Consider the following 26547-nt stretch of genomic DNA (forward strand, 5'->3'; position numbering starts at 1 on the left):
CATTTAGATTCTCAAACTAAGCCCAGGGGAACTCCCCTAACATCAGCTGCAGACCTAGTGAGATGGTCCACAAGGTCCAGCAGTGATCAGCATGATTTTCAGTGCTGGTAGTCAACTGGGAGGCAGGTGCTAGATAATTCAGTATTGTTGACATTGACTAGCCTAAAACAGCAGTGCTTTTAGGATGCTTTGATAGACAACATTATCATGCAAAAAGAACATAGTTGCAAAACAATAACTAGATTTTGAAAATCTAAATATTTAAAAAGATTATGGGCTAAAAATTCGATAGCGGTAAAAAGCTGCCGGTGTCACTGGCCACCAAAAATGGTGGCGCTGGTAGGACTGAAAATTGGCGCTGGTGGTTAATTAACATTAACCCAGCGCTAAACTTAACAGCGCAACGCTGTCCTGGCGGCGTTCGTCCCGGCAGGAGGCCCCAATGTAGCGTGGCCGTAGCGTCATTGCAGCAAGAACAGCTTGTTCTGAAAGTGAGGCTGTCTATTCAGTAAACAGTTCTGTCTCTTAAAGGGAACTACCTTCTGAAATGAAAAAAATTCATGTAAAAATAGGCAGTTTTTAGCCCTTACAGCTCAACTGCCTTCGGAAAAAAAATTAACATTAAAAATAATTCTCAAATGAGAGTCTTCATTCTTAAAGCTGAATTCCCTTCCGCATCTAAAAAAAATGGGAAAAGTGCTTCAGCAAGCCAGGGAAGGGACACCCAGAGTCTCGCAGCACTCCAGCTTTGTGCAGGGGTTAACACTGCAAGAGCGGTCCTCTACCCACAGGTACCACAAGGCCCTCCAGAAAGAACGATGTAGGACCAGATCACCAAGGCTGTCACTGTCGGCAGTGTCTCCCCCATGACCTGGCTCCAGTGCCCAAAGAAGCTCAGTGGTCAAGGTCAGTGAATGAATCTTCAAAAGCCATCTCCTACCAACTGCACCACGAGCCTCACACACTGCTTAATGCCCGACCCCCGACCCCCGCCCCCCACCCCCCACCAATCACTCACCTACCAACAAATTCTACCAAACACGAGGCACACCTCCCATTCCTAGCTTCACCTCACCCCCTTGGAGGAGACGGTGCTATCCATTCTTAGCAGGGGCATGGCTGAGCCCTTGGTCAGTGGCAGGGCTGAAAGCATGCAAGATGCTGGTATCCTCATACGTTCTACTCCTTCTTGCATGCTCCTCTTGCTTTCCCAGCCTCTCCTCAACACAAATCCACCCTTGTGCCTTCCTCATTACACATACCCAAGAAATGCAGCCTGCCCAGCCGGTGGAGGTGAAGGAAGAGGAAAAGGAAACACCGTCACTCGATTTCACAATCCCAGCCACCAGCTCCTCAAGGTCGACCTGCAAGGCCATTTGCAGTGTCCCCCACTGAAAGTCAGCAGCCTTCCACCAACCATGCTGCAGCCACTGGGGTACATCAGTAGGACAGGCAAAGACACACACAAGACAGTCACTAAGGGAATGCATAAGGGTGATGAGTTGATTTCTTGATGTCATATTGGATGGATAGATGTATCAAGTTGGATTAGAAAGTTTGCTTTGTGGTAGCTTTTATTTCAGCATTGTGGCCAAGAGGACGCTGTGATGGTCAGTAACAGAGGGAAGGTAAGGTGTGAGGCAAATGTTGAAGGGGAATTGGGGTTGTAGTCACTGGTACCGCCGGACAGATGATTGCATCCCGGATATCCCGGCCACATCTTTCCTTCTGCTTCCTCTTCTTCTGCGTTCTCCTCTTTCCTCTGCGAGTGGATGCTGTAAATCTGAAATAAATGTATAAAATGCTGGAAATACTCAGCAGGTCAGGCAGCATCTCAACCTGAGATGTGAACTCTATTTCTCTCTCCACGGATGCTGCCTGACCTGCTGAGTTTTTCCATCATTTTCTGTCTTCTCAGAGGCCTTCCTTTGCTATCCGAGGCCTTGCAAGTGTCCAGCAGCACTCCCTGCACTCTTAAACTTTTAACATGTATTGCACCAAGCCATTACTTCAAAAAAATAAAAAAAATACAGTCCAAAAACTTAAATGCAAACTTACCTGAAAGATGTGTGTGTCCCTTTAAGAAGTGCTGACAACATCCCTATCAATCTGCTGAATGCCCACTTTTCAGAGCGAGCTTAGGACCCAGTGCTGAACTCGACACTAAGGTCGAAGTTTGCAGACATGGGCCTCGATTTTAACTCGGGTGCGGGCTATTGTCGTGTTCCCCAAATTTCGTGTTTCCCACACGAATCTAAATGGATGTGGGAGATTGATGCAATTTTAACTCAATTGGCCAATTGATTTCCAACGTGTGGGAAGCCTTTGCAAAGGGTTTCTCATGACTGAAAGTCCCCTCCGATGACGTCATCATTGCTGCTGCATTTAAGGTCCACAGCAAGCCTTGCTTCTTCTGCAAACTGCCAAGCTTTCTCCATTTGATGGCACAGGAACCTGCAGGAACAATGGCCAGCGGGAGGCCAAGAGCAGCTCCTAAGTTTGACAAGTCAGCACTACAGGCATTGGTGGATGGGGCTAGGGCCCACAGGGAGGTCCTGCTCCCTTCATCAGGGAGGAAGAGGCCTCCCAGTCAGACCAAGGCTGTGCGGATACAGGTGGCTGAGGAGGTCAGCTCCTTGGGGGTCACATGGTGCACCTGGATGCAGAGCAGGAAAAGATTTCATGACCTTCAACGCACTGGAAAAGTAAGTATGAAGTTCCCATCACCCTCAATCTGATCCCCATTGCCTTTCCTCACCAGCACTCAGCTTTAGCAATCTCTTCCTCCACATCCCACTTGACACTCACATCCATGCACCCTTACCCATTCCCTCTCTCTCTATGCTCACAATCACATAACTATTCTACCATGCAGCCCTCACACTCCCTATCACTCTGATGCTTTGAACACAAGTGACAACACACAGGGAGGGCCCTTGGTCTTGCAACCTCACTCCATCTTTGTCTCCTTCTAAGTATCTATGCTATGCAATCTCTGCACTCGCTCCTTCATTCTCACTCAACCTCCACTTGTCTCCCTCATTGCAGGAAAAGAGAGCTCACAATAAAAGGGAAAGAGCCAGGCCTGGAGGAGGCCCACCATCATTAGCCCAGCTCACCCCTTGGGAAGAAGCCATCCTGGAAATTGTCGGGGTTGAAAAAGATGCGCAAGTTGGGGACGGACAGACGGGTGCATCACAGCAAGCTGGTGACAGAATAGTTTTCCATCTCTCTCATTGACATTGTATGAGTCGCTGATAATGATTCTGAAGCTATAACAGATGGACCTATGATCATCTGCAATATGCAATGTGCATGTAACCTTGACCTCACATCTCTAACTCTTTCCTTTACTTCCCCATAGGACCATCGAGAGCCCCCGTCCCCACTGTCCAGGAGGAAGAGCCTGAGCTCCCAGACTCCTCAAAGGAATCTGCAACCTCTGAGGGCGCAGCGTCAGCAGAAATAAGCGCACCCAGCACCAGCGCAGATACTCACACCTCGGTGGGACCTTCGGGACATAGAGTGGTGTTGTCACCTGGTGTATCACAGCTCACAAGTGAGCATCAGCAGATTGTGGAGACGGACAGCAGTGGCGAGTCCTCGTCAAAGGGCGCAGGACTCTGCCAGCTTGGCTCAACTGCATGTCGACCCTCTGCCTCTGGGTCCATCCATAAGATCAGAGGTGATGGAACTCCATGCACAGATGCAGGAGTCTCTGGCAGGTTTTGTCTCTAGAGTCGCTGCGAGTGTGGAGCGAATGGAGGAGTCCATAGCGAACATGAGCAGAGCCTTTGTGGAGTCATTGGCGCATGAACGCATCAACATGGAAAGGATGGCTACCTACGTGGAAATGATTGCTGCCTCCGTGGTAAGGCTGGCTACGGTAGAGGAGAGGAGGGCTACGGCCATGGAGAAAGTTAGTGTTCAGAATAGATTGACATCTCTTGAGGAGCGATGGGCATCTATTGAACATAGAAACCAGACCTTCATGGAAGTCCTTCTGAGTAGGACTGCCATTGCAGATACGGGTCCCCATGGCCCCCCTGATGTGCAGCAAGGTGCTCTCCAGCCACTTGCAGGCGCGGAGGGGGAGCTGACCCATGAGAGGGAGGTTGGTGGCAGACCTCAAGGAAGTGGGGGTTCCTCTCCAAGCGCTCACACTTCCATGCCACTGCAGAGCCCTCAGTCAGAGCCCCACCGGAGTCCACACCCAAGTGAGATAGACGTCTCAACCCCTGCACAGCCGCAGGAGCAGCAGACTGTTGACGAGCCCTTTCAGGCTCGCCACCCCAGAGGATGCCCGCCAAAGGTGTCGAGACAGGAGCAGCAGGAAAGTGAGCAAGGGGCCTCCACATCTGCTGAAGCCACAGGTTAACCACTACGTAGGAGCACGCGTAAGAGGAAAATAAAGCACAAGTAGTCACAAGGGTAGTCACTTGGGTGAAATTTTATGTATTGTTAAAAAAAGCCATCAGATGAATTCTGTCAATAAAAAGTCTGATGGCTACTGCTGTATTTGTGGCGTGTGTCATTTCGCGAATGGGACTTTCACATTGAGGGCTTAGGATTACTTGCAATTGTCAGTATGCTGGACAAATAGCTAGGAATCCACAGGGTCTTGGCCATTGTCGATGCTCAGTTAAGAAGCTGCAAGGCACTAGGCTAAGCAAATCTGGCCAGGATGAGTGCATTCCTTGCATCCCGGGCAGCAATGTTCTGGCGTAATGCTGCCACTGGTTGTTGGTCCTCTGCAGGACGGTCGTTTTCGCCCTCCTCCTCCTCCTCATCATCATCTGAGGAGGGTGTGTGAGGAGCCACTTGGTCCTCAGGAATCTGCAAGCCACGACGCTGTGCCATGTTGTGAAGTGCACAGCAAACCACGATGATTCTGGAGACCCTGGCTGCTGAGTACTGTAGGGCTCCACCTGATCTATCCAGGCATCTGAAGCGCATCTTCAGCAAACCGATGGCTTGCTCGATAATGGATCTGGTGGAAATGTGGCTGGAGCTGTGGTGCTCCTCAGCTTTATTGGCTGGCCTCCTCAATGGCGTCATTAGCCAAGTCCTCAGGGGATAGCCCTTGTCTCCAAATAGCCATCCGTGAAGTTGGTCTGGCGGCCTGAATAGTGGAGGCACACTAGACTGGCGCAGTATGAAGGAGTCATGGCAATTGCCAGGGTACATGGCACAAACATGCAAAATCTCCTTCTTGTGGTCACACACCAGCTGAACGTTAAGGGAGTGGAAGCCCTTGCGGTTGACAAAAATACCTGGATTGCGATGGGGTGCCCTAAGGGCCACATGTGTGCAGTCAACGACGCCCTGCACCCTTGGAAAGTCTGCCAGATGAGCTAATCCAACCGCTCACGCCGTCACACTTGCACAATCCTTGGTGAAATGGATGTGATTGTGTGCGAGGGCAAAGAGGGCATCAGTTACCTGCATGATGCAAGTGTGTGCGGCCGCCTGGGAAATGCCGCTGATGTCTGCTGATGATCCCTGGAATGAGCCTGAGGCAAAAAAGTTGAGTGCGGTGGTGACTTTGATGGCCACAGGTAAGGAGTGTCCACCTGGTCCTCTGGGCAGCAGGTCTTGCTGTAGCATTGCACAGATGTCAGTCACTATCTTTCGCGAAAGTCAGAGCCGCCTTTGGCACTGCTGTTCAGTCATTTTGAGGCAGCTGACCCTGTGTCTGTAGACCCTGTTTGGGGGGATCTCCTGCGCCGACGGGCTTCCAGGCACTGGCCCCTTCTGGCCTGTGCAGCTTCAGGTGGGTGAACAACAGCCTGTCGCTCCTGCTGCTGCTGCTGCTGTTGTTCCTGGTTCTGCTGTTATTCCTGGTTCTCCTGCTGCCGTGCCTGGTGCTCGAGCTCCTCTAATGCCCAGAAGGGAAGAAAAAAAATGGCTCCCATGCTTCTGGCATATGCCTCCGTTGAGGAAACGCTGAGTGAAGGTGGCGAGAGTGGTTTCCCAGGAGTTCACACTGGAGATGTGTGTGAGGCTCCAACCTTCGACAGGTGTGGTTAAACCCGGTAAAAGTTGCTCCAGGCCTGAGACAACAAAGTCCTGCCACCTGCAAATGTTGGCTGATCAAATCTCCTCTTTAATGGTTGACCTGAAGCTGATAGTCAGCAAGCCAATAGTGCTCCTGCCAGGTTTCACAGTCATGATTCCCACCAGGCGTGTTTTACGTGGGAAAAGGGTTAAAAGTGCAAGGGACTGTTAAAATGGGATTATAGAGGCCATTTAGTGGTGATTAAGAGCCTTAAAGACCAGTCCCGCCTGTTGGATGCGGGACGGATTTGGGACCATCAGACACGCCTGAGTAAAAATGGCTCGGAGTCGGGAACCAGGCGGGGAGGGGGGGTCCCACCTGCCAGTTTTTGCGATTTTAATCCCCCGCACGCCTCCAAGCCCGCCTCCACGGCTCAGTTAAAATCGAGGCCATGGTGTCAAGTCGGCGTTGATGTCACACTATCTTCATTTATATCTCCAGGGCCAGCACTGCTATCGACAGCGATAAAGCCCTCACCAAAATGGCAGCTGCTGAGTCCCGCGCCTGAGAAGGGCACTAGAGTGCCAACCACCATTTCGCGCCAGGTTAACGGTTTTATAGGCCCAATTTCTAGGCCTACAAAACTGAAAAGTAGAAAAACACCTGTAATTACAAAGGACTTCATGGCCTAGAAATTCATTGACGCCACTTTTGGGGCGCTAAAGTGGGGCGTCCGCTAAAGTTTGCGTCCGCCGCCAAATCTAGGCCACTTCTTCGATATTCATTAGCTTCGCCCTACTAGTTCGGGCGAGCGCTAAAACTGCTGTTGGACGCCTCTCTTTGGGCGCTAAGCCGGAGGTGGTGATCTATAGCGCCGAGGCCGGGCGCAGCGCAGGTGCGGCCATCTCGTGACTGACAGCAGACACCCTGGCGCCGGCCAGCTCTTAAGGGGGAAGGGTCGACTGTGTCTGCTGCCACGCCCTGGATAGTGGAGCCCTCCAGCTAGGCCTGAACACTGCTGCTGGACCCAAATAGCGCCTGAAGACACGGAGAAGGCCCGTGAACGTGCGCAGCGCTTCTCAGAGCGTGATCTGAGTGTGCTGCTTGCTGCTGTGGAGAAGAGGCGCCATGTTTTGTACCCGGACAATGGCAAGAAGGCGACGGTCCGCGTCTACAGGAGAGCCTGGAGGCATGTCGCCAGCAAGCTGTCAGCCAACAGCGACGTCCCCAGGACCGGTGCCCAATGCCGCAAAAAGTTAAATGACCTCACACGCATTGTCAGGGTGAGTACCCTTTCCAATGACCTCCTCATCCTTGCATGTGCACCTCACATTATGGGCAAAGGGACCTGAAAGCTCTAATGGCCAGCCTTCATCCAGCAGCTATGGCACAGGCATGAGCCTCAATTGCACATTCTGCACTGAACACACTGGCCAAGCTTTTCCACCATGGGAGGCAGTGCACAGCAGATCATGGCGACACACTGGCCAGGCTATTCCACCATGGGAGGCAGTGCACAGCAGATCATGGCGACACACTGGCCAGGCTATTCCACCATGGGAGGCAGTGCACACAAGATCACGGCGACACACTGTACTTAGAGGCCGTACTTTCTCTTGCAGGCCAAGCTGGCGAATAATCGCAAGAGCCGGACTGCGACCGGGGGAGGACGACCCCATATCCAGCCACTCACCGACCTGCAACATCGCGTGGAGCGCCTCATGGGTCGCCGGGTGATTGGGCCCGTTGCATGTGGAGATGCCGACCATGTTCTGGGAAGCAATGGTAAGGACATCACCTTTTGCACCTCTCTCGTCCCACTTGCGCATCAGATCTACATCCTTTGCCACTGTCCGACCAATGCGCTGAATGCCACCACTCATGCATCCCGCACTGACGCCCTCTCCTCACTCTAAAGCTACTCTTGTGCCTTCCTGCTTTCAGATGGTCAAGAGGAGGTCCCTCAACTTGCCAGTGACAGACCCTCCGAGGAGGAGCAGGAGGAGGAGCAAGAGGAAGGCGGCCCATCAGGGGAACCCTCAGCCGCGGCCACCCAGGCCAATGTAGGGGACACGTCTTCCGTGGAGGGCAGCGTGGCGGAAGTGTCGAAGGGGAGGGGAGCTCCTGGGACCTGCGTGCTGCAGAAAGGCGGGAGGGGGGTGGAAGCTCGGCGGCCTTCTCCCCAGAGGGGGGATGCATCGGAGGGGAGTCCAATTGCTGGGCCCAGCGGCCTCCAGCAACGCAGGAAGGGTCGGCCAGCTCGGCGGCCTTCTCCCCAGAGGGAGAGTCCGGCCTCCAGTTAGGAGATGCTCTTCGCCGAGGAGATGGAACGCCTCGAAGACTTGTCCGCGGACTTGGAGCGCTGGCACACGGAGCTCATGGCGGCAGTGGCACGGTTGCCTGAGTCCACCAATTCCCTCTCTCGGAGTGTGGCCGAGTTCGGGCCCTTAGAGGCCACCAGTCGGGCGGAATACCGGGCAGATCTTTCAGCGACTGGCCAGGTGATTAGTGGTGCCGTCCAGTCACTGGCTGCTCTGCTGCGGTCAGTGAACAGGTCAACACGGGCACTCACTGCTGCCACACTCGCTGTGTCAGCCAGGCATCGCCAGGGCACCCGGCGTGCTGCAGCAGCACATCGGTCTGTCCCTCGGCAGATTGGTGCGCATGCTGCAGTGCTGGCCCAGGCGAGTGCCAGTGTCTCAGGCGACCAGCGAGTGCCTGCCATCCACCAGCTTGCCGCCATTCCTCCAGCCACCACTGCCACTCCCCCAGTGGAGCTGCCAGGAGCTGCTGCAGCGACTGATGCTGGCCAGCCACAGCTGCAGCAATCAACAGCCGGCCGCTCGACGCCCAGACCTCGACTAGGCCGACCCCCAAGGGCATCTGCCATCACGACATGTGCCCCTCAGGAGCCTGCCCCCAGCCTTGCAGCAGGCAATGGCCTTACTTTGAGGCGGAGCAGCAGGGCGGGCAGGGGCCACCCAAAGATGGCCAAGGCATCGCCCTAGCGGGCCAAATAGTCGAATGTGTGGCCATTTGTGTTTGTTTCTTGAGGCCGAGAATTGGATGTTTGTTTTTTGAAGGCCGATGATGTGATGTTTGTTTTGGACGAAGGCCGAGAATGACGGCCATTTTAGTTGCCCTCTTTTGTTAATCCTCCCCAGGTTGTGGGAGCGAGTAATGTGTTTGAGTGTTTTTTGGGGGTTTCCTCTGTTTTTGGTTTTCATGTGGGAAGGGCCCAGAGTTTGTACAATAAAGCATTTTATTTATTCACATTGTCCATGTTTGATCTTTGAAGTGTTTGTTGCCTTAACCGGCTGAGGGCTTGCGGAGCGGCTGCAATCATGTTCTATCATTGGCACAAGCCATTCCCTGACAGGGGGCCTAGAAGTGACGTTCAATAAGCCGACGACGGGCGGCCCTTGGACCTTGTGCGTCCCTCCTGGGCTGGTACTCCTCGTCCTCGTCGTCCTCATGCTCCTCCTGCTCCTCCTCCTGAGGTGGTGGTCCAACGTGAGGTGGCAGTGCCTGAGTCCTGCGGATAGCCAGGTTGTGCAGCATGCAGCAAACGACGACGAATTGGGAGACTCGATCCTGCGAATACTGGAGGGCTCCCCCGGAGCGGTCGAGACAGCGGAACCGTTGCTTGAGCACGCCGATTGTTTGTTCTATGAGGTTCCTCGTCGCTTGATGGCTCTCGTTGTATGCCTCTTCAGCAGGGGTCGTGGGCGCGCGGAGCGGGGTCATGAGCCAGGTACACAAAGGATAGCCTTTGTCCCTGATAAGCCATCCTCTTGGGGGAGGCTGTGCCTGGAACATGTCAGCCACAGTTGTCTGTCGCAGGATAAAGGCATCGTGGCTGCTGCCTGGAAAGCGGGCATTGACAGCTAGGATGCGCTGCCTGTGGTCACACACCAGCTGTACGTTGAGGGAATGGTAGCCCTTCCGGTTGCGGTAATCCTTGGCATGCTCAAGAGGTGCCCGCAAAGCCACATGCGTGCAGTCAATGGCGCCCTGCACCATGGGGAAGCCCGCTATTCTTGCAAACCCCACTGCACGCTGCTGCTGCTTGTCCAGGGTCATGGGGAAGGAGATGAATTGATGTCTCCTTCTGAAAAGGGCTTCGGTCACCTGGCGGATGCAGCAATGCACAGCGAACTGGGAGATATTAGCGATGTCCCCAGTAGTGGATTGGAAGGAGCCGGAGGCATAGAAGTTGAGAGCCACCTTCACCTTCACTGCCACCGACAGAGACGTCCTGCGCATCAGCTGTGGCTGCAGATCTCTCTCAAGCAGCCGGCAGATGTCTGCAACCACCTCCCTTCGGAATCGCAGCCTCCTAACACACATCGCGGCAGACATGGTCAGATAGGAGGTCTGCTGGCGGTATACCCTGCGTGGGTAAGGCCTCAGTTGGCGACGCCTGTTGCCCCCTCTGCGTCTAGCCAGGGCTGCCACTCTCTCACGGCGTCTGTAAGCCCTTCTGGCATAAGGCTGAAATTCAGCGTTGCCACCCAATGCAGCCCCCATTATATGCTGGCAAACACTGAGCTCTGAATGAAGGCTAAGATAATTGGTAAGCTCTGGCCTGAGCCAAAAATACCTGTCCAAGTGTTGGTCCAAACCAGTAAACTCTCCTCCTTGGTCTCTGTCCAAAAAACCGTTGCACAAGAGTGAATGCTGCAAAATGGCTGGCCTTTATACTGCTGGGTAAGTGCCCTTTAATTAGCGCTCCCCCCGGCCCGGCTGGCCTGTGTACGGTTCCACTTCACAGTCGCTCGGGACGCCCGGCGCACAATGGGCCGGCACGAGTGAAGTTCCGGTTTGGGGCGCACAAAGGGCGTTGCACTATTATATGACGTCATGATCTGCGCGCGCAGCAGGGCGCGCGCTAAGACTTTGCGCCGGCGCAAAATGTGTCCTGAAGTTGGGGAGAGGCGCAGATCGCGCTGCGCCCGGGCGATAAGCGCCTAGCGCTCGAGATCTACTCCCCCTAAGGCGCTAACGGCTGGCGCGCCCAACTGAATTTCTAGGCCCATGAATATAATAGAAATGAAAAACGCCATGCAGCTGAACAGACCAGTTCCATCAGATGGATATATGACAAAAGTGCCTTCATGACGATTGAATATTTCAGCTCCAATTTTAGAAAGGTACCCTAGTCCAATTTTATTCAGTGAGAAAAGCATTCTATAAGATCTGGTACTGAAATAAATTCATGCTCCTTCTGCAGGCTTTGAAAGATTACGGCCTAGAAATTCAGTATAGCCACTTTTGGGGCGGTAAAGTCGGGCGGGCGCTAAAGTTTGCGCCCGCCGGAAAGTGGAGGCCACTTCGCCGATATTCAGTAGCTTTGGCCAAGGAGTTTGCTCGAGCACTAAAACTGGCGTTGCACCCCTATCTTTAGGTGCTAAGCCGGCGGTGCAGACTGATACCACCGAGGCCGGGCGCAGCGCAGGTGCGGTCATGTTTTGATTGACAGCAGACACCCTGGTGCCGGCCAGCTCTTAAAGGGGGAAGGGGGAAGGGTCGACTTGGTCTGCTGCCACGCCCTGGATACTGCAGCCCTCCAGCTAGGCCTAAACACTGCTGCTGGAGAGAAATAGCGCCAGCAAGGATGCAGAGGGCCCGTGAGCGAGCGCAGCGCTTCTCTGCCCATGATTTAAAGGTGCTGGTTAGGGCTTTGGAGAGGAGAGGAGATATCTTGTTCCCGGACAGTGGCAAGAAGGCTCCCAAGAGGCTGTACAGGAGAGCCTGGAGGGAAATCGGCCAGAGGGTCACAGCCAACAGCGATGTCCCCAGGACTGGTGACCAATGCCGGAAAAAGTTTAACGACCTCACTCGGTTGGTCAGGGTGAGTACCCTTTCCAGTGTCCTCCTCATCCTTGCATGTGCACCTCACATTATGGGCAAAGGGACCTCAAAGGCCAGCCCTCCTCCAGCAGCTATGGCACTGGCATGAACATCAATAGCACTTTCTGCACTTTACGCACTGGCCAAGCTATTCGACCATGGGAGGCAGTGCACACAACAACAGGGCACCACACTGGCCAAGCTATTCCACCATGGGAGGCAGTGCACACAACAACAGGGCACCACACTGGCCAAGCTATTCCACCATGGGAGGCAGTGCACACAACAACAGGGCACCACACTGTACTTAGAAGCCGTCCTTTCTCTTGCAGGCCAAGCTGGCCGAGAATCTGAAGAGCCGGACTGTCACCGGGGGAGGCCGTGCCCAGTTCCAGGAGCTCAGTGACCTGGAGGAACGCGTGGGTCGACTCATGGGTGCCCGGGTGATTGGCCCCGTTGCAATTGGAGATGCCGACCCTGTGCTGGGCCCCAATGGTAAGGACATGACCGTTTGGACCTCTCTCGTTCCCCTTGCGCTTCAGATCTACATCCTTTGCCACTGTCCGACCAATGCGCATAATGCCACCACTCATGCCTCCCTCGCTGACGCCCTGTCCTCACTCTAAAGCTACTCTTGTGCCTTCCTGCTTTCAGCTGGTGAGGAGGAGGTCCCTGAAGCTGCGAGTGTCAGTCCCTCGGAAGAGGAGGACGACGAGGAGCAAGAGGAAGGCGGCACATCGGGGGAACCCTCATCCGCGCCAGGGGATGGCAATGGAGGGGACACGTCTTGCCTGGAGGAGAGCCAGGGGGAAGTGTTGCAGGCGGGTGTAGCTCCTGTGCCCAGTGGCGTCCAGCCACGCGGGAAGGGTCGGGCAGCACGGCGGCCTTCTCCCCAGAGGGGGGAAGTGTTGCAGGGGAGTGCAGTTGCTGGGCCCAGTGGCGTCCAGCCACGCGGGAAGGGTCGGCCAGCTCGGCGGCCTTCTTCCCAGAGGGAGAGTCCGGCCTCCAGTCCGGAGACGGTCCTCGCCCAGGAGGTGCGCCTCCTTGATCAAATGTCCGCGGACTCGGATCTTCGCCACACCGAGTTCATGGGGGCTGTGGCACGGTTGCCTGAGGCCATTGAGTCCCTGGCTCATAGTGTGGCCGATTTCGGGGCCTCACAGGCCAGGGGTTTCGACCAACTCGCGGCAGCACAGGCCAGGGGTCTCGAACAATTCGGGGCATCACAGGGCGCGAGTCGGGCAGAATTCAGGGCATCACAGGACGCGAGTCGGTCCGAATTCAGGGCAGCACAGGCAGCGAGTGGAGAGTTGACGAGTGGTGCCGTGCAGTCACTGGCTGGTCTGATGCGGGCACAGACCAGGGCAGTATGGGCACTCACTGCTGCCACACTCGCTGTGTCACGCACGCATCGCCAGGGCACGCGCCGCGCTGCTGCAGCACAGCGGTCTGGCCTTCACCAGATTGCTGCGCTTGCTGCAGTGCCAGCCCGGCCGACTGCCAGTGTCTCTGGCGACCAGCGAGCGCCTGGCATCAGCCAGCTTGCCCCCATTGCTGCAGCCGCCACTGCCACTCCCCCAGCAAAGCTGCGACGAGCTGCTGGAGAGACTGATGCTGCCCAGCCACAGCTGCAGCAGCCGGCCCCTCCAGGGCCGGAGCTCGTCTAGGCCGACCCCCAAGGGCATCTGCCGTCACGCATTGTGCCCCTCAGGAGCCTTCCCCCAGCCTTGCAACACCCACAGGGCCCAGGTTGAGGCGGTGCAGCAGGTCGGCCAGGGGCCGGAAAAGCCTGGACAAGGACTCGCCCTCTCGGCACACAAAGTAGAGTGTGTTGCCAAATGTTTTTTTATATGGGGGTGTTTGTGTTCTGTATGGGGGGGGTTTATTTTGGTAAGGCCGAAGATGAAGGCAACTGTTTTTTTATATGGGGGTGTTTGTGTTCTGTATGGGGGGGTTTGTCTTGGTAAGGCTGAGGATGAAGGCCATTTGGATGGACAAGTTTTGTTATTCCTCCCCAGGTTGTGGGAGTGAGATATGTTTTTGACTGTTTTTTGGGGGTCTTGTCTGTTTTTGGGTTTCATGTGGGAAGGGCCCGGAGTTTGTTCAATAAAGCTTTTTATTTATTCAGCTTGTCCATGTGTGATGTTTCAAGTGGTTGTTGCGTTAACCGGCTGAGGGCTTGCGGAGCGGCTGCATTCATGTGCCTTCATTGCCACAAGCCATTCCCTGACAGGGGGCCTAGAAGTGTCGTTCAATAAGCCGCCGACGGACGGCCCTTGGACCTTGTGGCTCCCTCCTGGGCTGGTACTCCTCCTCCTCCTCCTCCTCCTCATGGTCCTCCTGCTTGTCCTCCTGAGGTGGTGGTCCAACGTGAGGTGGCAGTGCCTGAGTCCTGCGGATAGCCAGGTTGTGCAGCATGCAGCAAACGACGACGAACTGGGAGACTCTATCCGGCGAATACTGTAAAGATCCGCCGGAACGATCCAGGCAGCGGAACCGTTGCTTGAGGACGCCAATCGTTTGCTCTATGATGTTCCTTGTGGCTTGATGGCTTTCGTTGTATGCCTCCTCAGCAGGGGTCCTGGGCGCGCGGAGCGGGGTCATGAGCCATGTACACAAAGGATAGCCTTTGTCCCCGATAAGCCATCCTCTTGGGGGAGGCTGTGCCTGGAACATGTCAGCCACAGTAGTCTGGCGCAGGATAAATGCATCGTGGCTGCTGCCTGGAAAGCGGGCATTGACAGCTAGGATGCGCTGCCTGTGGTCACACACCAGCTGTACATTGAGGGAATGGTAGCCCTTCCGGTTGCGGTAATCCTCGGCATTGTCGATAGGTGCCCGCATAGCCACATGCGTGCAGTCAATGGCGCCCTGCACCATGGGGAAGTCGGCGATCCTCGCAAATCCGACTGCACGCTGCTCCTGCCTCTCTAGGGTCATGGGGAAGGAGATGAATTGGTGTCTCCTTGCGAAAAGGGCATCGGTGACCTGCCGGATGCAGCGATGCACGGCGAACTGGGAGATGTTCGCTATGTCCCCAGCAGCGGCTTGGAAGGAGCCGCTTGCATAAAAGTTCAGAGCCACCGTGACCTTCACTTCCACCGACAGAGACGTCCTGCACATCAGCTGTGGACGCAGATCTCTGTGAAGCAGCTGGCAGATCTCTGCAACCACCTCCCTTCTGAAGCGCAGCCTCTTAACACAATGCGCGGCAGTCATGGTGAGATAGGACACCTGCTGGCGGTATTCCCTGAGTGGGTAAGGCCTACGTTGCCGACGCCTGATGGCCCCTCTGCGTCTAGGCATGGCTGCCCCTCTCACACAGCGTCTGCGAGCCCTTCGCACATAATGCTGGAACTGAGGGTTGGAACCCCATGCAGCCCCCATAATATACTTGCAAACAGTGAAATCACAATGAGTCAAATTTCCAAGCTCTGGCCAGAAGCCAAAAATACCTCTCCTATGTTGGCCCAAATCAGTAAGGTCTCTTCCTTGGTCTCTGTCCAGAAATCCGTAGCACTAAAATCATTGCAGCAAAATGGCTGGCCTTTATAGTTCAGTCTAAGTGCCCTTTAATTAGCGCTCCCCGAGGCCCGCAGGGCCTCTGCTGCGTTCCACTTCACAGTTCTTAACAGCGCCACGCCCACATTGGGCGGGCGCCACTGAAGTTCCGGTTTGGGGCGCACAAATGGCGTTGCACGACGAAATGACGTCATAAGCTGCGCGCGCAGCTGAGCGCGCGCAAACACTTTGCGCCGGCGCTAAATGTCAACTGAAGTTGGGCGTAGGCGCAGATCGGTCTGCGCCCGGGCGCTAAGTGCCTAGCGCTCGAAATCTACTCCTCTTATGGCGCTAACGGCTGGCGAACGCAACTGAATTTCTAGGCCTACATTTATAACACCTGTGTCACCATTGATGGACAGTAAAACAGTAACTTACAGCTCTGTGCAAGATGAGTTTTGCACAACTTCTCAAACTACAATCACTTTCAATAGCAATACTGTTGGGAGGATTCTCTGCTGACCATTATCCAACAGGCAAAATAATGGCCCTGAAATTGCGGCCGGAGGCGTACCTCCAGAGTACGCCTTTGACCTGTGAAATATTTCTGAACCTACCTCCAGGCTCCCAGGCTGCGGAGAGTTTGGGTCTCGGCCCTCCAGATGTACGCCTGCGTAAAGGCCCACTGATCGTAGGGACGCAGGCGGTTCGAAAGCTTCATGGATCACATGGGCCAGGTCCTCCAATCACAGGGAATGGAATTCCCTGATGACATGCAATGGAATCCCCAAATAATTAAACAATTTACACAATTCTAATAAATATAAAAGTTCTGATTTTCAAATTTAATTAAAAGTCCCTTCATTACACCAAATACAAGAAAAATTAAATTTTTTGAAAAATAATTTTAAACATTTTAACCCAGACCAATATTTACATAAACTAATTTTAAGTGTTTATGCATCATTTTTTATTATTAAGTGTTTAATTTAAGATTTATACTAACCGTTACGCTGATGAAAGCAGGCCCTATGCCTGCTTTTATCAGCCGTAAGAGTTTCATGGGCAATTGCTGGGCAGTTGCTGGACAAATAGTCCAACTCTGCGCCAACGAAACTGATTTTACTTTCGGTTCGGTAGATCTGTCAAGGCGTATCAAGCTGTACCTTGACAGATCGCAAGTTCCAGGTTTTCGTGCATGCAGAAACCCGGAAGCTGCGGGGCCTTTCAGAAGGATTACGACGGCGCATACACCGTCGAAGACACCGTAATTTCAGGGCCATTATATTTCGTACTTTTGTTATATTTGTATATTAACTTCATTCAAAAAGTGTATTGTACTTCAAAGAAGTTATAAGATATAAAAATATTGCTGCACAGAGCAGGGTGATGCCGCTTCAGGCAGATTATGGAAAGGACTTAAGCAAATCCATTAGCTGCACTCAGTCCCATCAGCACAGTATTTATTGTTTATCCAAAAATTTGCCTTCTTAGTAGATGGCATAATTCTTCAAACTTGCAAAATTGTGAATCCATCGCACAAAAAGAACTAAATTTCACTCAATGACTGTGTACATCTTTCGATTATGTCATTGCTGCTGTGAACCTAACATCTATAAAAGAGCCTGGCGCCAAAATTCTTGGGGATGGAGAGGTTGGAAAGTCTAATTTCCACACAGGGAAACCATAAACTTGAGGCAGTACCTCGTTATACTGGGATTCCATCTCATTTACTGTGGTCCTTTAAATCACAATGATAGGGGGGCTATGGGGGATCTTCTGCCTGCCTGCCTGCCCACCCACCCCCCACCACATCAAGCAAATATGTCTGGCAAGTTCCCAGGCTATCAGAGGACTACCGCCTTTAAAAGCCCTCAGCATAACTCTCGATGGCCGAGGACAGGTCTAAGTCCCACTGAGGTTCCCAAGAGGCCCCAAACCTTTACTCGTGTAAGGTACCTTCCGCAAGAAGCCAGCTTAATCCATTTTGAGCAGAAGACAAGAACATCTGGAGTTCTTCAAGCCTTTGTTGGGCCTCCTCTCTGCCATCAGAGTGACATGGTGCTGCTCCAACATAGTGGCCAGCAGCTCAGGACAAATGCCGCTATACTCATGCAGACGTGATATGTCCGCCCAGTCATGCAAATGACCCTGTCCCCAGGAACTGGAATGTGGTCACCAGAAAATGGCATGGGCAGGCAGAGGTTCCACTCTGCTGCATTTGCACCAGTAAAGCAGACCCCCAGGAATCTCAGGGACCCCGTGTCTACATCTGTGTACATTAACTGGTGTATTCATGCCATGCAGGATCATATCTATGAAAAACTTGCTTGCCAAATTTTGATATCAGTAAGTTTACAAAATCAAATGAAAAAGGTAGAAATAGAAACAAAAAACATTGTTAAATAATTCACTGCTAATGTACAACTTTGAAGGGGTGTTGTCATGCTTTCAAATAGTTGTCAGGCATGTTCAGTTCCTGGAACAGCCTGATCTAAAAAATGCTTACACAGACACCACATTGGCTGCTAGGAAAGTTAGCACAGCAGATGTGATATCGTTTGCAGCCCAAACTATTCTAGGACTGTTATCATTTTTTAAGAAGCTTTAAAAATAATTAGCTTTATAAAAAAGCACTTGAGAAATTATGTCTTTATTATTTTACCAGAATGATGATGTAACCCCTATAAAAGAGAACATGTTAGAAGAACTAATTCTTGCAGTAAGACACGGAGGATGGAATTTTCCGCATCAGGTGCCTGGCGCACGTGAGGCGCATGTCAGGAAAATCTGCACCCCCTACCTGTAACTGTGACCATTAATTTAAATGATCAAAGATTCCTGGCATGTTTCAGAACCGCTGAAGTGGAAAATACTGGGTTAGGACTCCAAAATTTAAATCCCAACATTGATTGTTGATTCCGACTCAGCACCAGTAGGATGGTGTGCCCAGGTATTGGTTGGGCCAACACAGAGTGGAAAAGAAAAGGGAATGGGTGATCGGAGAAGAAATAAGAGTAAGGAAAAGGAAATTAAGTATTTATGTTATGGAGCAACAGTACCAACTAGCGTGGAGAGGTTTAGAACTCAGGCTGCCCTCTCAAGTGGAGAATTACAACAGTGAAAATGGATAGGTAAATTGAGAATCATATTAATTATGTTGGAATTGTCAGTCCATGTGAGGCAAGCTGAAGTGTTAAGCCTAGAAAATTGTATTGTTGAACAAAATACCATGACAAAAATGAAAGGGGCTCCATTTCTCAGTATCAACAAAAGCTTGGTATTTTGGGTTCTATAGTAACAAAGTGCATTATATATATACTTTTGCTGCAGAGGCAATAACATGGAGAAAGTTAGACAAAGTACTTCTTTCATGTAGTGTTTTTCCTGATGGAAATATCTACATGATTCCGTAAAATTATCTCCAGTTATGTTACATTAAGACTGCTACTAGAGACATCACTGTTTAAAGCTAAGGGTGTAATATTGTTTCTTTGACTAGGGAGACAACAAAGTCAAAGACTTGAGACTGTTCATTTTGCTGTGATTAAGAACCAAAAATTCAGTCCTGACCTCACCCTCTATTACAGCTGCTATTCTGATTCATTCTTTTAATGTTATTTTTTATTGCTGCTCCGCCAGCTTTGTTGTACATAGTACTTGCATGTTTGATTGTTAGATTACAGCACACAACTTCTCATCTAGAATTTAAAAATGAAGCACTTAACTTTACATCACACATTTAACATTATGCTGCATATTATACAACTGCTGGTTGATTTCAAGGGTCATTGCACAAAAGTTTTTTAAAAAACGGTTTACAATGTGTAACAAAGATTTCCTCTTAAGTGATACACCACTCAACTTTTATCCATATAATTTACTTACTCAAATTATCAGCAGATTTGTACAACCAATAAATGTTTGTAGCTCCAGTACAAATACAGATTATGCATGGCTATTTTTACAATAAACCACAGGATAATGGATTAAATGTTGAACTATATTTTTAAACTGTACTTTTGATTGTATCAAACACTTTCAGCTAGAAATAGTAAGGGCACATATAATGCATGTTCCACATACATTACCCCGACAACATGTCTGAACCCCAAGCTCAAGACAACAGTCCCTTTGCACTACTGTTTATTGCCACTCAGAGTTTGATGGATGAGCCAGTGACAATTATGCCAATTTTGAAGCTAAATGTTCAGTCAACCAAATGACACCACCACCTCCAAGTTCCCCTTCAAGTCACACAGCGTCCTGACTTGGAAATATATCACTGCTCCTTCATCATCGCTGAGTCAAAATCCTGGAACTCCCTACCTATCAGCACTGTGGGAGTACCTTCACCACACAGACTGCAGCGGTTCAAGAAGGCGGCTCACCACCACCTTGAGACAACCAGGGGTGGGCAATACATGCTGGCCTTCCCAGTGATGCCCACATCCCGTGAATGAATAATAATAAAAAAGTCAACTTATATCCATTAGGAACCAACTATTTCACTTGGCAGGAACTGTTACAGTTTCAGAGAGAAGATGTCAACCCACTTGACTAGTCTGGATTGAAACCCAGATCTCAGAGAAAGAGGAAAGGGTTTGAATGCATTGCACTGCTCATTACCTATGGCTTTCACTTCATCCATGTGAATTACTATTAACTTCACAATGATGATATTGCAGTTGATCTTAGTGAAAATCCAGGCATTTTACCAGATGTCTCATATTTCATCAAATCAGTAGCACATTTGGGATATATTTAAACCACAGAAATCATTCATGTTTCACAAAAGATACAGATGCTATTTACCCAAGGCTTAAAAAAAATAATGGAGCTCAAATAAAAAAGAAGCATGGTCTTACCTAAAACACCAAGCCGGTAGTTGACAGTGATGACTATGACATTGCCATAACTTGCCAGTACACTTCCATCAAATATATTTCCTGTGCCTTCCATGTATGATCCACCATGGATGAAGACCATAACAGGTTTGGGTCCACTATCCCGAATATCTGAAAAATGACACACAGTTCAAAAAGTTTGGAACCAGCAGTGGTGGCACTGTAATAAACAGTTTATGTGTTACTAAATAAAAAGAAGTTTATTTGATGCAGTAAGGTTCTCAAGTTGATTTTAGTTAATTGCTTCACTGGCAATAATCCGTTTAAATAAAATTATTTGTTTATGTTGGATTACAGCAGATGTTAGGGGCTAGCACAGAGCTTGGAGACAGAGCTGGGAGAACGCAATCGGAGTGGATCACAAGCAGAGTGGAAGAATTTGGTGAGAGCAGGAATCGGTGGAGCGGAGGAAGGCAGTTGAGATGTCTAACTGAAAGGAGGAGCGGAGTCACAGAACACAAGGACTCTAAGTTAATAGGCCTGAGAGCGGACCTGCAGGATAGCGAGAGGATCGGCCGGAGATAAAGGTAGGCCCGAGAGCCAAGGGACCACAAGCGTCAGGGAGCGAGGTAAAATAAAACCTAAAGTGTCGTCAGCACAAGGGAAGGAGCTGATTGGTGAGTAGCTGGTGATTGATTTTTTTAAAAAGTCTTGAGTTTATTTCTGTTAAGTTAGTTAAGTCTATTAAATAGAGGCATGGCAGGGCACCTCAGTCCCGTGGAATGCACATCTTGTGCCATGTGGAAACTCCAGGATGCTTCCCGTGTCCTGGACAACCACATGTGCAGGAAGTGTCGTCAGCTGGAGGAGCTCAAGCTCCAGGTTTTGGAGCTTGAGCATCAGCTGGCATCACTGTAGTGCATCTGTGAGGCTGAGAGCACGTTTCAGGAGGTGGTCACTCTGCAGCGTAAGAATGTGCAGACAGAGAGGGAATGGGTAACCATCAGACAGACAAGGAGGACCAAACAGGTAGTGCAGGAGTCCCCTGAGTGCATCTCACTCTCTAACCAGTATTGTACTGAATACTTGTGAGAACGATTTTTCCTCTGGGGAGTACAGCCAAAGCCAAGTGCACGGCACCACGGGAGGCTCAGCTGTACAGGGGGGAGGAAGAAGATTGGTAAAGCAATAATGATAAGCACTTCGATAGTCAGGGGAACAGACAGGCGTTTCTGTGGCTGCAGACATGATTCCAGGATGGTATGTTGTCTCCCTGGTGCCAGGGTCAAGGATGTCACTGAGCGGCTGCAGAACATTCTGAGGGGGGAGGGTGAACAGCCAGAGGTCGTGGTCCATATTGGTATCAACAACATAGGTAGAAAGAGGGATGAGGTCCTGCAAGCAGATTTTAGGGAGCTAGCAAAGAGATTAAAAAGCAGGAGTTCAAAAGGTAGTAATCTCCAGATTACTCCTGGTACCACGAGCTCGTGAGTATAGAAATAGGAGGATAGAGCAGATGAATGCGTGGCTGGAGAGATGGTGCAGGAAGGAGGGCTTTAGATTCCTGAGACATTGGGACCGGTTCTGTGGGAAGGTGAGACCTGTACAGGCTGGACGGGTTGCACTTCAACAGAGCCGGGACCAATGCGGGGGCGGTGGGGTGGGCAGGGAGTTGCTGGTGCTGTTGAAGAGGGTTTAAACTAATTTAGCAGGGGGATGGACACCAGGATGTAGCATTAGAAAGGAGAAACAAGGTGCACAATGGATTGGGAGAGATGGACAGCACTAGAGTAAGAAATAGTACGGTATTAGGTAGGGTCAGACTAAGAGAATACAAGAAGGTTTAAGATAGGTTTACAGTGCATGTGTGTAAATGCACGAAGCGTGGTAAATAAGGTTGGTGAGCTGCAGGTGCAAATAACCACATGGGAATATGATGGAAATTACAGAGAGGTGCAAGAAATAAAGAGCAGTGATAATGGGGGACTTCAACTATCCTAATATAGACTGGGATAGTAATAGTGTAAAGAGCAGAGAGGGGGAAGAACTTCTGAATTGGGTTCAGGAGAACTTTCTTGATCAGTACGTTTCCGGCCCAACGAGGAAGGAGGCATTGCTGGATCTGGTTCTGGGGAATGAGTTGGGTCAGGTGGATCAAGTGGAGCAAGTGTTAGTAGGGGAACATTTAGGGAACAGTGATCGTAGTATCATAAGGTTTAGACAAGGACAGGGAGCAATCTAGAGTAAAAATACATAATTGGAGGAAGGCTAATTTCAGTGGGTTGAGAATAGATCTGGCCCAGCTAAATTGGAATCAACGACTGGCAGGCAAAACTGTAATCGAACAATCAACTGCCGTTAAAGAGATGAGGTATATTCCCACAAGGAGGAACGGCAGGGCAACCAAAGTCAGAGCTCCCTGGATGACGAAAGAGATTGCGAGTAAGATAAAGCAAAAAAAGGGGGCGTATGACAGATGTCAGGTTGAGAATGATGTGCCTCAATAATTCCGAGACTCGAAGTTAGCAGAACAAAAACAAGGCTTTTATTAACTTAGAAAGTAACACGTAAGAGAGAGAGATGTCTTCCTTCTGGAGACTGAGGCCAGACTGAAGCTAGCTTACAAACGGGGCCAGGTATGGGCGGAGCCCTACACACAGCACATTCCAGCACATTCCAGTATACAATACAGCACATTCCAGTACACAATACAATGAGGTCTGGGGGAAGGGAAATGACACTGAAACCGATCTCAGTCACAGGCAGTGGTGAATGGAATATTTCATCACAGAGAATACAAGTGAGAACCAGGCTGAAAATAGAAAGTTCAGAGGGGAAGTGAAAAAGGAAAGAGGGGCAAAGAGAGAGTATATAAATAGATTGGCAGCTAACATAAAAGGAATCCAAAAATCTTCTATAGGCATATAAATAGTAAACAGGTACTAAAAGAAATAGGAGAAAAGAGCAGATGAATGTGTGGCTGGAGAGATGGTGCAGGAGGGAGGGCACCATTTAAGTGGGGCTGATTAGGAACCAAAATGGAGAACTACACATGGAGGCAGAGGGCATGGCTGAGGTACTAAATGAGTACTTTGCATGTCTTTATCAAGGAAGAAGATGCTGCCAAAGTCATAGTGAAAGAAGAGGTAGTTGAGGTAATGGATGGGATACAAATTGATAAAGAGGAGGCACTAGAAAGGCTGGCTGTACTTAAAGTAGATAAGTCACCAGGACCGGATGGGATGCAGCCTAGGATGGATGCTAAGGGAAGTAAAGGTGGAAATTGCGGAGGTACTGGCCACAATCTTCCAATCCTCCTTAGATACGGGGGTGGTGCCAGAGGACTGGAGAATTGCAAACGTTACACCCTTGTTCAAAAAGGGTGTAAGGATAAACCCAGCAACTACAGGCCAGTCAGTTTGACCTCTGTACTGGGGAAGCTTTTAGAAACGATAATCCGGGTCAAAATTAACAGTCGCTTGGACAAGTGTGGATTAATTGAGGAAAGCCAGCACGGACTTGTTAAAGGCAAATCGTGTTTAACTAACTTGATTGAGTTCTTTGAAGAGTTAACAGAGAGGGTTGATGAGAACAATGCGGTTGATGTGGAGTACATGGACTTCCAAAAGGCGTTTAATAAAGTGCCACGTATTAGGCTTGCCAGCAAGTTGAAGCCCTTGGAATAAAAGAGACAGTGGCAGCATGGATACGAAATTGGCTAAGTGACAGAAAACAGAGTAGTGGTGAACGGTTGTTTTTCGGACTGGAGGAAGGTATACAGTGGTGTTCCCAAGGGGTCGGTATTAGGACCACTGCTTTTCTTGATGTATATTAATGACTTGGACTTGGGTGTACAGGGTACAATTTCAAAATCTGCACAAAACTTGGAAGTATAGTGAACACTGAGGATAGTGATAGACTTCAAGAGGACATAGGCAGGCTGGTGGAATGGGCAGACACGTTGCAGATAAAATTTAACACAGAAAAGTGTGATGTAATACATTTTGGTAGGAAGAATGAGGAGAGGCAATATAAATTAAAGGGTACAATTCTAAAGGGGGTGCATGAACAGAGAGACCTGGAGGTGCATGTGCACAAATCATTGAAGGTGGCAGGGCAGGTTGAAAAAGCAGCTAAAAAAGCATTCGGGATCCTGGGCTTCATAAATAGAGGCATAGAGTACAAAAACAAGGAAGTTATGATGAACCTTTATAAAACTCTGGTCTGACCTCAACTGGAGTAGTGGGGGCGATTTTGCCAGCCCTGGGGAGGTGGGTCTGCCGGGAAAATGGCAGAATCTGGGGGCGGGTACCCATCCCACTCCCAACTCGCCTCCGTGCCATCTTCCCAGGAGGCGGGTAGCCGACCCATTCTGGGTCCCATCTCCTGGAGGCGGGAAGGGGATTACAGCCACTTAACTGCCTGTTAACAGGTAGTTAAGAGAGTTATCCCCATTTTTCCACCAGAGGTGCGGACTTCCCGACATCGAGAAACCCCACCAGGGTCACTGAGGCGAGCAGTGGATCTGCAGGAGTCGGAGGGGTGCAAAACTGCGCTGTGGAGGTGAGTGATGAGTGCAAGTGTGGAGAGGTAAGTATGTGAGGTGAGTGAAAAGTGATAGAAAAAGTTTACTTACCTTTGTTTCTTCCTGCAGGCTTCAACAGTTGGGGAACCGGAGACTCCCACATTGCACCGGCAGAGATGACAGATGGCTGCTGCATTCTCCGATGCAACAGCCATCTGATTTCTGCTCAGCAGATAGGTTTGATGAATCTTGAATACAAGGACTCATCAAACAACAGAGAATGTCAGTGTTTGACACCTTCACAGAGTTGTCAAATGATGACAATTCAACATCATACGCTGACGTTCTCTGTAACCGGCTTCCCCTTAATTGGCCTGCTAAGCCTGCTGGGTGGGCTCAACAAGGTCAATCAAGGGAAAATAGCGTGGGTTGGCCACAAGTCGATGGAGGCGGGACTAAAACCCGACAAGCAGCAGTCTCACCTCCAACGCGCCCCCATTGGCAAAACCACCCCCATTGTGTTCAATTCTGGGCACCGCACTTTAGGAAGGATGTGAAGGTCTTAGAGAGGGTGCAGAGATGATGGACTTCAGTTATGTGGATAAACTGGAGAAGCTGAGGTTGTTCTCCTTAGAGCAGAGAAGGTTGAGAGGAGATTTGATAGAGATGTTCAAAATCATGAAGGGTCTAGACAGAGTAGATAGAGGGAAACTGTTCCCATTGGATTTAAGGTGATTGGCAGAAGAATCAAAGGCGACATGAGGAAAAGCTTATTTACGCAGCGAGTGGTTATGATCTGGAATGCACTGCCTGAGAGGGTGGTGGAGGCAGATTCAATCGTGGCTTTCAAAAGGGAATTGGATAAGTGCCTGAAGGAAAAAACATTTCAGGGCTACGGGGAAAGGGCAGGGGAGTGGGACTTGCAGAGAGCCGGCACAGGCTCGACTGGCCGAATGGCCTCCTTCTGTCCTGTAACCATTCTATGATTCTAGCGAGACTCAACTCAAAATGCCCCTATTGAGCAGGCAGTGCAGTTAGGCTACTCCGAGCTAGAATCAACTCTGGTAAAAAATGTCAATATTTGGAATTGGACTGGATTTGACCAAAGGGCAGGAATGAGTCTGAACTACTTTCTACTACTGCGATCATGTTTATTAGTGATCACGTAAGATCTTTGTTGCACACAGAATATATGGTAATGATATGAAGACATCAAGCTGCCTGATAGCAGAACAAACTTTTCCAATCTACCTACCTACTGCTGAAGACTTCGTTGACACTAATTTGTTCGAAAGCACTTTACATTATATCACTTGCTTCATAAACCAACTACAGTAATAATGTTTAGGTGAATTTCTCCACACATTAAGGCTGCAAGGATCCTTCTAACAATTAGCAGTCAGTTGACTTCACATGCAGATTAAAATGTAAACCAAACAATCAAGTTTATTTTATTTTCGGCAATAATATTCCAACCAAATTAGAATAGGTCCAAAATCTACTGAAATAATATTGATTATAATTTGCAAACAACCATATAAAGGAATGCATTTATGCATTAATTATAAAAGGGATATCAATAATGCAATATGGTAACTATTTTCTTTCAGTTAATTCATCAAAAGGTTTCATGTTTAAGGTTAGATATGTCTATATAATGCAGATGCCTGCTGTTCACTTGATAACAGCTAACAAAATTACACTTTGCTACAAATGTCTGCATATACAGTGGAGCATTTATTGCTATCCACAATTCAGATACAGATTAAAATAAAGGAAAGTCTATGCAATCAATTATTCAAAGGAGTATAATTATGACTGGA

General features: G+C 50.1%; 1 protein-coding gene across 5 annotated transcripts in view; it reads right to left on the minus strand.

The window, feature by feature from the left end:
• nlgn1 (neuroligin 1) overlaps window positions 1–26547 on the minus strand; it is a 798160-nt gene that overhangs the window by 609522 nt on the left and 162091 nt on the right. For all 5 annotated transcript variants that reach the window (XM_085990298.1, XM_085990297.1, XM_085990295.1 and 2 more), the window contains one exon: window positions 20221–20370. In XM_085990298.1, coding sequence (XP_085846424.1) covers window positions 20221–20370 — 150 coding nt within the window. The remainder of the gene's footprint in view (window positions 1–20220; window positions 20371–26547) is intronic.

The sequence above is a fragment of the Somniosus microcephalus genome, chromosome 6 (genome assembly GCF_052327205.1).
Source record: "Somniosus microcephalus isolate GS21.2 chromosome 6, FLI_Smic_1.0, whole genome shotgun sequence".
NCBI classification, from domain to species: domain Eukaryota; kingdom Metazoa; phylum Chordata; class Chondrichthyes; order Squaliformes; family Somniosidae; genus Somniosus; species Somniosus microcephalus.